This window comes from Urocitellus parryii, chromosome 1, assembly GCF_045843805.1.
Source record: "Urocitellus parryii isolate mUroPar1 chromosome 1, mUroPar1.hap1, whole genome shotgun sequence".
Taxonomy (NCBI): domain Eukaryota; kingdom Metazoa; phylum Chordata; class Mammalia; order Rodentia; family Sciuridae; genus Urocitellus; species Urocitellus parryii.
In genome coordinates, this window is record NC_135531.1 from 245,334,779 (window position 1) to 245,348,932 (window position 14,154).

Below are 14,154 nucleotides of genomic sequence, written 5' to 3' on the forward strand. Positions count from 1 at the left end.
TCAGGAGTGCTTAACCACTGAGCCACATCTGCAGCCCCTTTTTGTACTTTATTTAGAGACAAGGGTCTCACTGAGTTGTTTAGGGCCTCACTAAGTTGCTGAGGCTGGCTTTGAACTCATGATCCTCCTACCTCAGCCTCCCAAATTGCTGGGATTATAGGTATATGCCACCATGCCTGGCTATTTCACTATTCTTGACAGGTTGTTTTAATCTTTTTGGCCAGTATGGCCTTTCAAATAACATACATATTCTACCCATCAGAAAGAAAAAGAAGCAGAAAAGAAAGAAACATCCTCTTCAGGATACTTACTGAGAGTCACAAATTGTATATTACACTTATATCTGTTGGCCAGAACATAGTCATTTGACCAAATCCAACCATAGTCAGATGGCCACATATACAGCAGAGGTTAGGAAATGTATGCATTTGAGTTGTATCTTAAAAGACAAAAAAAGAATTCACCAGATACATGGAAGAGCACAGACAGAAACTAAGATGTGAAACAGCGCTATTAAGTATTGCCTGCTTCCAAGTACTTCCATCTTTTAATTCACATTTCATCTTCAATGCCTGCCTTTCCCTTTAAACCAATAAGATTCATGAAAGCAGAGACCAAATTTGTCTTGATCTGCTGTCTTTTTAGTGTCTACCACAGCTCCTGGTACATGGTAGTTGCAAAATAAATGTTTATTAGTTGAATGAACAAACAAGCAAATGAAACAAATATTAAAACAAGGAATTTTGCATCCTTGATTTGTTATAGATGAGAGAAAAAGTAAAGTGCTAAGAGATAAGAAAATAAGGAAGGTATATGATAGCTTTTGTTAAAAATAAAAAATTTTCCCATAGATTCAATGGAAAATCACTCAAAGATCTTCTATATAAATTGATTTATCAGTGATATTTATTTGATTAATATTCTATGCATACCTTATCCACTGATACAGCTAATACAGATGAAATTTTATTTTCTAGAACATTGGCTTTCAAACTTTTTAAAAAAAGCACAGTACTTTTTCTCAAAGAGGATCTTATCTTAAAACTCAATATAAAAAAAGAAAAGGAAAACCTGGCTTTGGTTGAAGCAGAGGCAGGTAGATGAAGTAGGCAAAAACCTCTGCCTTCTTGCCTGTAAGGGACAATAGATCAAAAGCCACTGTCCCTGAAGAAGCACCATCTAAAAATAACTTCTTAAATGGAAGAGTCTTTAACCACTTGTGTTTTAGAACTATATCAGTAGCTGATTCTTTTACTTGATGGTTAAACATAAACAAATAGCTCTAAAACCTACCATCTATTTATTTTTCTAGAAGGGATTAAAACTTTTTAAACTTCTGATGATTAATGTTAGAAGACATGATAAATAAATCATTAACCATTTATAAAGTGACTCATTTCAAAATATAGGTTAATTCAACCCAAAGCAGTCTTACTTGTGTGACACAGTGAAGACTGGACAGAGGCAGGAGACTTGGGAGCTAGTTTTAGTACCCCTACCCCCTCAACTGCCTATACTATCTTGGTTCAGCTATGTAACATTCTCTAAAACCCTACATACCTCAGTAAAATCAAGTGGTTGGAATTTTTATTGAATTTCAAGTTTGTATGGTCACAACTCAAAAGCATTTTAAATCTTGACCTAGTATACTTACTCATATAAATAGTTAAACAAAAAATTCCCTGAACTAATGCTTATCCTTCCTCTGTACAATGCTACCTACTCTGCTCTATTGGTCATGATCCACAAAATTAGTCTTTCCCATGGCTGTAACCCATACTTTGAAAAAACACTAGATAGATCATCTTTATGGCCCTTTCTCCTCTATAATTATAAAATTTTACCAGCAAGATATGTGATTGAGATCAGAAATATCTTCAGAGTGCCTAGCAGATGGTAAATGCTCAATTACCATTTAGTTATCTTTTATTATGCTGAGAAAAGTATTTGAATATTTATATTAAGCAATTTTAATTACATAAAGTATTGAAGGTGCCAATTCCTTCAAGAAATCTGATTCTTCTGAATCTTCATGTCGTGTCACCTTGTGAATTTATAGTTGATAAACTTGTTATAGTTTAAGACAAGACACCACTTAGAAAATGCTCAGCAACAACAGAAACAAAACACAGGGCTGGGGATACAGCTCAATTGTAGAATATGTGCTAGCATACACAAGGCCCTGAGTTTGATACTGGGTCAAGCTTTAAAAGCACTGAAGGAAGTATACACACACATACAACATAAATTGAGCACTTATCAGACACTGTTCTTAGTTTCCGATATACAGTAACTAATTTTTTCCTTATATTATATGGTTAAAATACAGATAAGGAAACTGAGTCACTGAACCAAACACTGAGTGGCAGAGGAAGGTACTCTGAATCCAGAAGCCTGTGTCTCTGTATATGACAGTATGCTGGTCACAATAAGAGTTAGTGAAAAATGGCCACATTCTATTTTTATCATAGTGATAGATAGAAAGAAAGAAATATAGATATAGATAGATATTCCTGATGTCAAATAAGGATAAATATTTGATAGTAGAGATTATCCTCCCTTATTGGGTAACTCCTATATCATCATACTGTAAGCACTATTGCATAGTAGATTAACTATAGATAATGGTAATGTATTATATATATATATATATATATATATATATATATATATATATATATATATATTAAAAGCTACAGAAAAGGATTCTGAATGTTTTCAGAATAAAGCAATGGTAAATGCCTGATTTGAACATTAGCATGTATCAAAACATCATGTTACCCCACAAATATGTACACTTTTTACATGTCAATTTAAAATAGTTAAAAATTTAAAAATACTAGCTGAATGAATGAAATAATATGTGCATGTGCTTGCGTGTGTCCATTACATAAACACAAAATGTTATAGGTAGATTTAGACTTTTTTCATTCATGCTTACATTAATAGAACCTAAAATCACATTTGAAAACTGACTCATTAATATGGAAAAATGACATGCCTGTGATTACTGGTGTGTTTATTATAATTCTTCCATATTGTACTAGCTTTAAAGCAAGTGGGATTTGCTGAAATAGTCCTCAAATTAAATGTGCTGTAGGTTCATAAGTGTTTACATTTATTTGGTCAAAATTTGATGGAGTGCATGAATTTCAAAACATGACTAATAACCCAAATTAACTTAAATAATAAGTATTCTGTTTTTTGTTTTGACAGCTGTGACATCTGCATAAGAGCTTGACTGAGAAATCCATGTCATGTGTCTAATCTAAATGGCAGATAGAGCCAGAGATGTAAAATCTGTATTTTCTTCTCTGTAGGAAAAGTCCAAAAGAAAAAAAAATAGAATTTTATACTAATGTTATGTAAAAATACTATTGGCAATATTAAGTGAGCCTTTTAATTGCTAAAGCTGAGTTATAATGAAAATGAATAAATAGCAAACAAATTACAAGACTTAAAATAGCTAAGTTAGAGAAGCATCACCATGAACTTTTTTTTTTAAAGAGAGAGAGGTAGAGAGAGAGAGAATTTTAATATTTATTTTTTAGTTATCGGTGGGCACAACATCTTTGTTTGTATGTGGTGCTGAGGATCGAACCCGGGGCCGAGAGCACTACCGCTTGAGCCACATCCCCAGCCCCCAACCATGAACTTTTTTTGACAAAGAAAACCTCCTAACCTTCTGGAAGTTTTATAATCTCTAAAGTTCTCGTTTGATTATTAATAATCAAAGAGATTAACAAAGTTGTCAGTTATGGTGAGTCTGAAACACATATATTTAAAAACAAGAAATTCAACTACATGGTTTTGGGTTAATTGTGCCCTCTCTAGGCATTCCGCAATGTATGCCTGTCATTCATCTACGTACCAGGAGTGCCAAACTGGATGCAATTTTCCAGAGTCCTGACATAGTCAGCGTCATTTAATTTAATTAGATGAAGACTATTGGCCTTCTCCATGTTCTTGATCCATTTATTAGCTTGACCTTGAGGATCTATCATGAGAGGCCACCTTCTTGCATTCCTGAAAGGAAGGAAAAAGATGATATTAGTCAAACCACAACTTGTTTTCATGCTATTTCATCATGAACACATCACTTTCTTAAAGTTTATCCTTTGTAACAATATTTTACCTTTTATTATGAGAACTGATCTTAAAATAGACACAATTAGATTGAATGGGCTACTACAGAGATTACAAAAACCATCCTGTAAAGTTAGCAAAAGCTCTTTCACTCATTTTGGAAAACTACAATCTCTAAATATTAAATTACATGTTTGAAAATAACTAAGACATATATGGCCCTTCCCCCGCAAAAATCTAGTACATTGGAAGTTTAATAACCTAAAGAAAGAATTAAAAGAATAATTTTATATCATCTAACCTTCCTAATTGTCATGGACACTGCAGTGTTAATATTCCTTTTGACTCGCTCTTTGTTTCAAACACTTGTATGTTTAATGTCATCATATAGCTCATTGAATATTTGCCTAGTGATTGTGTTTGCTGGACAGAAGTATATTCTTTGACAGTCAGAGAGTTTGCACCACGGGAAAGTTTATACTTATTGCTTTATTCTCACTCACATCTCCCTAGGAGACAAAAATGAGAGCAATACCCCACGAGGACCCATTTATTTCCCATGATTTGGATAGTCGCAGAGAGATAAGCAGTGTCTGCCATCACCAGTGAGACGCATCCAGGGTTTCTTTCTTGTGTGAAATGTAGTCAGTATCATGATTACTGTGCTTTTTCTTTCTCTTGGAAGTTTTGATAAACACAAGCCATAATCCTGACCAATTTTCTAACAAAACTATCATGGTCTTTAAAAATAAGCAGAGAAAAACTATACAGAACACCAGAAGAGCAGGAGAAGAAAATAAAAGATGATTAAGAAATAAGAGATCTTGATAGACGCAGAAAAAGCATTCGACAAAGTACAGCATCCCTTCATGTTCAAAACACTAGAAAAACTAGGAATAACAGGAACTTACCTCAACATGGTAAAAGCTATCTATGCTAAGCCTCAGGCTAGCATCATTCTAAATGGAGAAAAACTGAAGGCAATCCCTCTAAAATCTGGAACAAGACAGGGATGCCCTCTATCACCACTTCTATTCAATTTAGTTCTTGAAATACTGGCCAGAGCAATTAGACAGACGAAAGAAATTAAAGGCATAAAAATAGGAAAAGAAGAACTTAAATTATCACTATTTGCGGACGACATGATTCTATATCTAGAGGACCCAAAAGGGTCTACAAAAAAACTACTAGAACTAATAAATGAATTCAGCAAAGTGGCAGGATATAAAATCAACATGCATAAATCAAAGGCATTCCTGTATATCAGTGACAAAACTTCTGAAACAGAAATGAGGAAAAACACATCATTCACAATATCCTCAAAAAAAAAAAAAAAAACAAACTTGGGAATCAACCTAACAAAAGAGGTGAAAGATTTATACAATGAAAACTACAGAACCCTAAAGAGAGAAATAGAAGAAGATCTTAGAAGATGGAAAAATATACCCTGTTCATGGATAGGCAGAACTAACATCATCAAAATGGCAATATTACCAAAAGTTCTCTACAGGTTTAATGCAATGCCAATCAAAATCCCAATGGCATTTCTTGTAGAAATAGATAAAGCAATCATGAAATTCATATGGAAAAATAAAAGACCCAGAATAGCTAAAACAATGCTAAGCAGGAAGTGTGAATCAGGCGGCATAGCGATACCAGATTTCAAACTATACTACAGAGCAATAGTAACAAAAACAGCATGGTACTGGTACCAAAACAGGTGGGTGGACCAATGGTACAAAATAGAGGACACAGAGACTAATTCACAAAGTTACAGCTATCTTATATTTGATAAAGGGGCTAAAAGCATGCAATGGAGGAAGGATAGCATCTTCAACAAATGGTGCTGGGAAAACTGGAAATCCATATGCAACAAAATGAAACTGAATCCCCTTCTCTCGCCATGCACAAAAGTGAGCTCAAAATGGATCAAGGACCTAGATATCAAATCAGAGACTCTGTATCTGATAGAAGAAAAAGTTGGCTATGACCTACATATTGTGGGGTCGGGCTCCAAATTCCTTAATAGGACACACATAGCACAAGAGTTAATAGCAAGAATCAACAAATGGGACTTACTTAAATTAAAAAGTTTTTTTCTCAGCAAGAGAAACAATAAGAGAGGTAAATAGGGAGCCTACATCATGGGAACAAATTTTTACTCCTCACACTTCAGATAGAGCCCTAATATCCAGAGTATACAAAGAACTCAAAAAATTAAACAATAAGATAACAAATAACCCAATCAACAAATGGGCCAAGGACATGAACAGACACTTCTCAGAGGAGGACATACAATCAATCAATAAGTACATGAAAAAATGCTCACCATCTCTAGCAGTCAGAGAAATGCAAATCAAAACCACCCTAAGATACCATCTCACTCCAGTAAGATTGGCAGCCATTATGAAGTCAAACAACAACAAGTGCTGGCTAGGATGTGGGGAAAAGGGTACTCTTCTACATTGCTGGTGGGACTGCAAATTGGTGCGGCCAATTTGGAAAGCAGCATGGAGATTCCTGGGAAAGCTGGGAATGGAACCACCATTTGACCCAGCTATTGCCCTTCTCGGACTATTCCCTGAAGACCTTAAAAGAGCGTACTACAGGGATACTGCCACTTCGATGTTCATAGCAGCACAATTCACAATAGCTAGACTGTGGAACCAACCCAGATACCCTTCAATAGATGAATGGATTAAAAAAATGTGGCATTTATACACAATGGAGTATTACGCAGCACTAAAAAATGACAAAATCATGGAATTTGCAGGGAAATGGATGGTATTAGAACAGATTATGCTAAGTGAAGCTAGCCAATCCCTAAAAAACAAATGCCAAATGTCTTCTTTGATATAATGAGCGCAACTAAGAACAGAGCAGGGAGGAAGAGCAGGAGGAAAAGATTAACATTAAACAGAGACATGAGGTGGGAGGGGAAAGGGAGAGAAAAGGGAAATTGCATGGAAATGGAAGGAGACCCTCATTGTTATACAAAATCACATATAAGAGGTTGTGAGGAGAATGGGGAAAAAAAAACAAGGAGAGAAATGAATTACAGTAGATGGGGTAGAGAGAGAAGATGGGAGGGGAGGGGAGGGGGGATAGTAGAGGATAGGAAAGGTTCCAGAATACAACAGTTACTAATATGGCATTATGTAAAAATGTGGATGTGTAACCCATGTGATTCTGAAATCTGTATTTGGGGAAAAAATTGGAGTTCATAACCCACTTGAATCTAATGTATGAAATATGATATGTCAAGAGCTTTGTAATGTTTTGAACAACCAATAAAAAAAAGACAAGAAAAAAAAAAGAAATAAGAGATGGTGATAGAACTATATGATATACTCAGTTCAGTAACATGAATTTAGAATGTCATTGGATAATTTTTCTCCTAAAATGGAAGACATTTTTGAGCACAAAAGTTAGAGTCTGATACAAACATGTAGATTAAATGGTAAAAAAAGATACTCCTGCTCTTCAATATCAGCATTATATATTAGTCTACTTAGGCAGAGGTTGGGTGGCTTAAAGAATAGATATTTTCTCCCCAGCAGCTGGGTCAGCTGAGGCAGGAGGATCACGAGTTGAAAGCCAGCCTCAGCAACTTAGTGAGACCTTGTCTCTAAATAAAATCTAAAAAGAGCTGGAGATATGGCTTAGTGGTTAAGCACTCTTGTGTTCAATCTTATTTTCTCATAGTTCTGAAGCCTGAAAATCTAGAATTCAGATATCAACAAGAATAGATTTTTTTCAGTGGCCTTTCTCCTTGGCTTGCAAATGGTAGACTTCTCCATGTGTTTTCACATGGTCTTTTCTCTGGTGTCTCTTGTTCTGTAAGGTTACCAGTCCTATCAGATTAGGGCTCTTCCCTTAGGACCTCATTTAAGTTTAAAGTCCCTCTCCAAATATAGTTGCATTGTAGGTTATGGCTTCAACATCTGAATTCGAAGAATAGGGGCAAACACATTAATTATACTCAAAAAAAAGGAGACCAAAAGATTAGCGTAATATTTTAGATGCAATTAACTAATTGCTATGGCTTGTGTGTTGAAAGTATGGTCTCCAGTGCAGCAAAGTTCAGAGGTGGAAGTTTTAGGCAGGGCTCTGACTTCATGACAGCTGATGGACTTCTGGGAGATGGGACCTGGTTGGAGGCAGTAGGTCACGGGGGTATACCTGGAAAAGGGTTTACCTTCTTCACAACACTTTCTCTTCTTGGCTGCCACCAGCTGAGCAGCTTTTCTCTACCATACTTTTCTGCCATGATGTTCTGCATCACTCCAGGCCCAAAGAAATGAAGCCAGTCAACCATGGACTAACACCTCTGTAACCATGACCCCAAAATAAATTTTTTTGCCTATAAATTGTTTTTTTCCAGGTTATTTGTCACAGTGACAAAAAGCTGACACACTAAATGAAAACAGAATCATATGCTTATGAGAATAAAAGGATGTAAAAGAAAATTTGAAAGAAATAAATTACATATATGTAAAAGTTTTCACTCTGTCACATTTTAGAAATATTTTTAGGTGTGAAGGTTTGTGAATGTTAAATGGCATTGATGCTTCCCTAGAGAAATTGTATAACACTCTTCCTTCCTGTTGCTTCCATTTTTTTTTACATGTTCATGCTGTTTCTTTGTCCAAAATGCACTTCTTCCCCATCTTTTCATGTTCAAGTCCTACTCATCTTTCAAGGTCAACTCAAAAGCTATGTAGCCCACATAGCCTTTCTTGATCTCTTTTCTCTCTGAAAATCTTTAGAAATTTAGTCATATTTCATTTATAGTATTTTCACTGAATGGTGATATGCTATTATCATAATTCTACAGTTCCTTAGCTATATCAACCAACCAAATTTTATGTTCCTTCAAAGGGATGGCCAGGTTTTTTTTTATTTATTCTTTTTTTTCCTACATTAAATCAAGTTTGTTTTAAGTAATCCACTGATTCAGAAACAGGAATTTTTTTTTGCAAACAACATATAAATTAACTCATTCATAAAATTTAAATTCTCTAAGAGATTATCCCTGTACAGAAAATACTTGGTTCAATGAACAGCATTTCAAAATCAGAGGAAAGAACTTCTGAAGCTGACCAAGATAAGCTAAGCTCGTGATAGCCTTTCTTTCCTACTGATTAACAAACAAAATTTTGTACAAAATACAAAAAGCACCTACTTTCATGTTCTAGGAAATAAATAAAAATAAATGAATGAGGAAAGTAAAAAATCTGAAGAATGGCCAATAAGAAATTGGTGAGGTTCCTGGATCTTTTTTTCTTTTCCTTTTAAAAATTTTCTGGCTTCATAGGGCACTATACAGCAGACATGGGAAGAAAAACCTTAAACTAGAGAAATAAGAAAATGGTCATATGTAAAACAAAGTGTGTGGGTGGGAAAATCTATGTGCTTTCATTGTTGCTGATTTCTCCTTTTTCTCTTCTCTCTTTGCCCCAAGGTTAACCCCACAGAGCTGAATTGCCATGGTAGAAGCCAGTAGTGGTGCACTTACCAAAAACACTGAGCAAAACCCCATCTCTCTGGATAGAAGAATTAGAAAAAGAAGATTCTGTTGTTCATAGAAGGTGAAGGGAATTCAAGTATTTCTCCCTTTTTCTCTTGCCACTTTGGCTAAAGTGTTGGCATGAAATTATACAATAGTATAAGAAAATAAAAATGAGATAATTCCATAATTTGGGCCAGAATAAAATGTAGGCTACACATCTGAAGAAGACCTGAAGACAGAACTCATTCACAGAGTTAGTCCTGGGCTCATTACCCAAGTTGTGCATGCAACCCACCTAAAGAAGCAAACCAAAGGCTCTGAACTGCCACATAAATTCAAGTTGCAGACTAACCTCTGACTAATGTGTGCTGAGGAGAAGATCCAAAGAGCATTTCAAAGGTTTTCAAATCTAAATTGACACTGAAAACACCACCTGCTGAAGGAAAAACAGAAATCGTGTTCTAAACTTTAGTCCCTTAACTGCTAAGACAAAAATCAATCTTATCCAGAGTATTTTAACAGAACCCAGAGTTTTGCATTCAAAAGTTCCAGGTTATAATCCAAAGTTATTTGACATACAGAAACCTAAAAGAGTCATTAAGTATCAAAGAAAAAGAAAAATATTGAATTTACCAGAAAATTATGAATTTAAACCAGATATTCTACTGATTTTCCATGAGGAAAAGGAAAATATTATTGAGAGAGATGGATGGTCTAAGTATAGAAATAGAAAATCAAATGGAAATTTTAGAGCTGAAAAATGTAATATGTGAAAAAAAAATCCACTGTATGTGCTCAATAGTGAAAAGGAGATGACAGAGAAAATAAGTGAACTTGAAGATATAGGAATCTAAAGTGGCCCAAATTTGAACAACCAAAAGAAAAAATAAGATTGGAAAAAAAATGAACAGTACCACAGAGACTTGTAGAACAATATTAAAAGGTTTAGCTTTCATATCACTGGGGCACCCAGAAGGAGAAGGGGAAGAGATAGTACAGAAAACATTTGAAAACAATAATGACTGAAACTTTCCCCAATGCAGTGATATACAAAAACTCAGTTTCATGAAGCTCAGCAGACCTCAAAATGAAGACTCTTATAAACTCACACCCAGACACACAAAAAGTTGAAAACCAAAGGTTTTAAAAAAAAATAGTTTGAAAACAGCTAGAGACAAACATGTTACCTATATGCAACAATTATTCAAAAGGCTGAAATTTTCTGATTTGAAATCGTGGAGCCAGAATATAGTAGAACATCCTTAAAGTAATGAAAGAACTTCCAACCCCAATTCTAAACCTAGCAAAAATATCCTTCAGGAATAAAGGTAAAATAAAGACATTCTCAGATGAAGAAAACTGAGAAAGTTTTTCCCAGCAGACCTACTTCAAACAAACACTAGAGTTCTTCTGCCTAAAGGGAAGCAATATCATAAGGAACCTTGACATTTTAGAAACAAAGAAAGAACAATGAAAGGAAAGTATTATTATAAATATAGCAATTCTCTCCTTTTAAATTATGTATAATTGTTGAGACAAAAATATTAACCTTGTCTGGGGTGGAGTTCAATATATGCTGAATTAGAGAAAGAATGATTAGGATTTATTAATTGATTTGTTTATTTATTATAAAGAATTGGCTCACACTAATATTAAGGCTAAGAAGTCATGATCTTCAAGTTGAGAATAAGGAAAATTGCTCATGTAATTCAGTCCAAGTCTGAAGGCCTTGAGCTGATGGTATAAATCCCAGGCTGAGAGCTGTAAGTGAGGTTATATATCCTAGCTCAAGCAGGCAATCAGGAAGCAGAAAGGATGAGTTCCTCCTTCTTTTAGCTTTTCTTCTATTCTGGCTCTCAATGGATTGGATGATGCTGAATTCAGGAGGGAAATTTACTTCACTAATTATACCAATTCAATGCTAATTTCATCTAGAACATCCTCACAGGCACAATCTGAAATAATGCTTAATCTGGGCACACCAAGGACACACAGGATGACATATAAAATTTACCATCACATACGCAGATATAACCCAAATGACTAGTATAACTCTAACTAGATTGGGAAAGTTTTCACTTAAAAAATGCAAAGATTATGGTGGAACAAAAAGTATATAAATAAAAAGAGAATACTAAAAATGGGAATTATTAAAATATCCTAAAAGAATAAAACATGAGAAAGTAACAACAAATCAGATGTAAAAACAAAATAGAATAATAAAATGGTAGAGGGAAATTAAGCTGTATTAATAACTAAATCAAGAGTAAATTTTTTAATCACACTAAAGGAGATTATCAGATTATATAAACATTTAAGATATAATTATATGCTCTCCATGAGACACTTTAAACATGATTATATAATTATAATATATATATATATATATATATATTATAAAATACTATGCAGACACACATCAAAAAGCTCGTCTGGCTTTAATACTATCAGAATAAGTAGTCTTTAGAAAAATTATTGGGATAAAGAGACAAGAAGACATAGTTTTCTAAATAAGTATGTGTTTAAAAAGACAGCTGAAAGGTAAATGAGCTAAATTTCAAAAAACTAAAGAGAAAGTAAATAGATAGAAAGCCAGCAAAGATATAAAAGACATAAAGCAAAACAAAAAGGATGAGTTCTTCCTTCTTCTAGCTTTTCTTCTATTCTGAGAGCAGTTACATAACTCAATCTAAATGAGATTTGATGAGCTCTTCACTCTGATAACAGCAAAATACATATTTTTTTTCATGTGCACATGGAAAAGTTACAAATATACAATGCCATAAAGCAAATTTAAAAATTTTTAAACAATTGGAATTACACAAAATTTGTTGCCTGAACATAACAGAAATAAATTAAAAATTAAATTATAATAACAGAAAGATACCTTAAAAATTTCCAAATATTTGTAAATTAAACAATAAATTTTAAAATAGTTTATAAACTCAACAGAAGGAAGTCTCAGGAAAATTTATAAAATATTTTAAATATAATGAAAATTAGAACATATCAAGGCTCAGTGGCAGAGTGCTTGCCTAGCATGTGTAAAACCCTGGGTTCAATACCACAAAATAAAACAATGCTATCAAAATTTGTGCTATATATCTAAAGCAATACTTAATGGGAAATATACAGTGTTGAATTTATAGATTAGAAAAGAAATACAAAATAACATAAACTTCTATCTCAGGAAACCTGGGGGAAAAATGATTTATGCCTATAACAATCAGAAGAAAAGAGTAAATTGACAAAAGAGATTATCATTACAGATTCTGTAGACATTAAAAGGAGGGTAAAGGAATATCACAAACAACTCTATACTGATAAATTTGATAATTTAGATGAAACCGATCTTTTTTTGAAAGATTAAAAACTATTCAAACTCAGAATTAATAGATAACCTTAATAGAACTATTACTATTTTAAAAATTAAATTCATAGATAAAACCTTTCAACAGAGCAAATTTAAAGCACAGATAATTTCTTTGGTCAACTTGACCAGATATTTATGGGAAAAAATCCATTATAATTCTACATAATCTCATCCAGAAAATAGGAGAGAAGTCTTCCTAATTCCTATGTCAGGCCAGCAATACCCTAAAAACAAAAGAAAACAGACCAGTAATCCTCATGAGCATAAATGCAGAAATCTTCAATAAAAGATTAACAACTGAATTCAGAGTAGAGTAAATAATAACCAGGATGGAGTTCATACTGAGAATACAATGCTATTTCAACATTCAAAAATCAATTGGTACAATTCACCATACTAGCAGACTAAATATGCAGAACTACAAAAATAATTTTAATAGATGCAGAAGAAGCATTTGACAAAAAGCCTTCAGCAAACTGGAAGAAAAATTTTTTCACCCAATAAAAAAACAATGTATAGTTAGCAAAACTCCTAGAGTTAATACCACATGTTATGGTAAAAAGGACTATTTTCCCCTTAGATTGGTTAGGCAACAATGTCCTGTTTAGTCATCCCTGTTCAACATTATACTGGAAGTCATTGTCAGTGCAATAAACCAAGAAAAAATTACTAAAGGGCATAAAGTTTAGAAAGAAAGAAATTGAAGTGTAGCTATTCGCAGACAGTATGATTGTCTACAGAGACTATCCTAATGAATTTACAGAAAAGGTCAAATGAGTTTTAAAAGGGTACTAGGTACAAATTCAATGTGCTAAAATCTCTTCCAGAAAAGGAAAATTGTTTTTCTAGTACTAGCAATGAACATTCAAACAAACAAACAAAAAATAATAATTAAGTAACATTTACTAAGTAGCAAATGAAGATTTTTTAAAAAATACTGTGTATAAGTATAATAGCAAAACATTAATGAAATAAATAAAAATACCTAAATAAATGAATCAATACATTGCATAAAAGAATTATAAGAGTTATATTTTTTTCTGTATTGGAGATATTAAACCTGGTATGCTCTACCACCAAGATAGACACTTAGTCCCACATGAATCCTTTGTAGATATTTAAAAAAAAATTCTAGAATTTATATTAAAAGTTAAGAAACTAGACAGAACCATTTTGACAAAGA

The 14,154-nt window shown here is 33.5% G+C and overlaps 1 protein-coding gene across 1 annotated transcript in view; it reads right to left on the bottom strand.

The window, feature by feature from the left end:
- The window catches only part of Dnah7 (dynein axonemal heavy chain 7), a 282,698-nt gene that overhangs the window by 70,307 nt on the left and 198,237 nt on the right, over window positions 1-14,154 (bottom strand). The window contains exon 46 of the mRNA XM_026408842.2: window positions 3,872-4,026. Within this exon, the coding sequence (XP_026264627.2) occupies window positions 3,872-4,026 (155 nt within the window). The remainder of the gene's footprint in view (window positions 1-3,871; window positions 4,027-14,154) is intronic.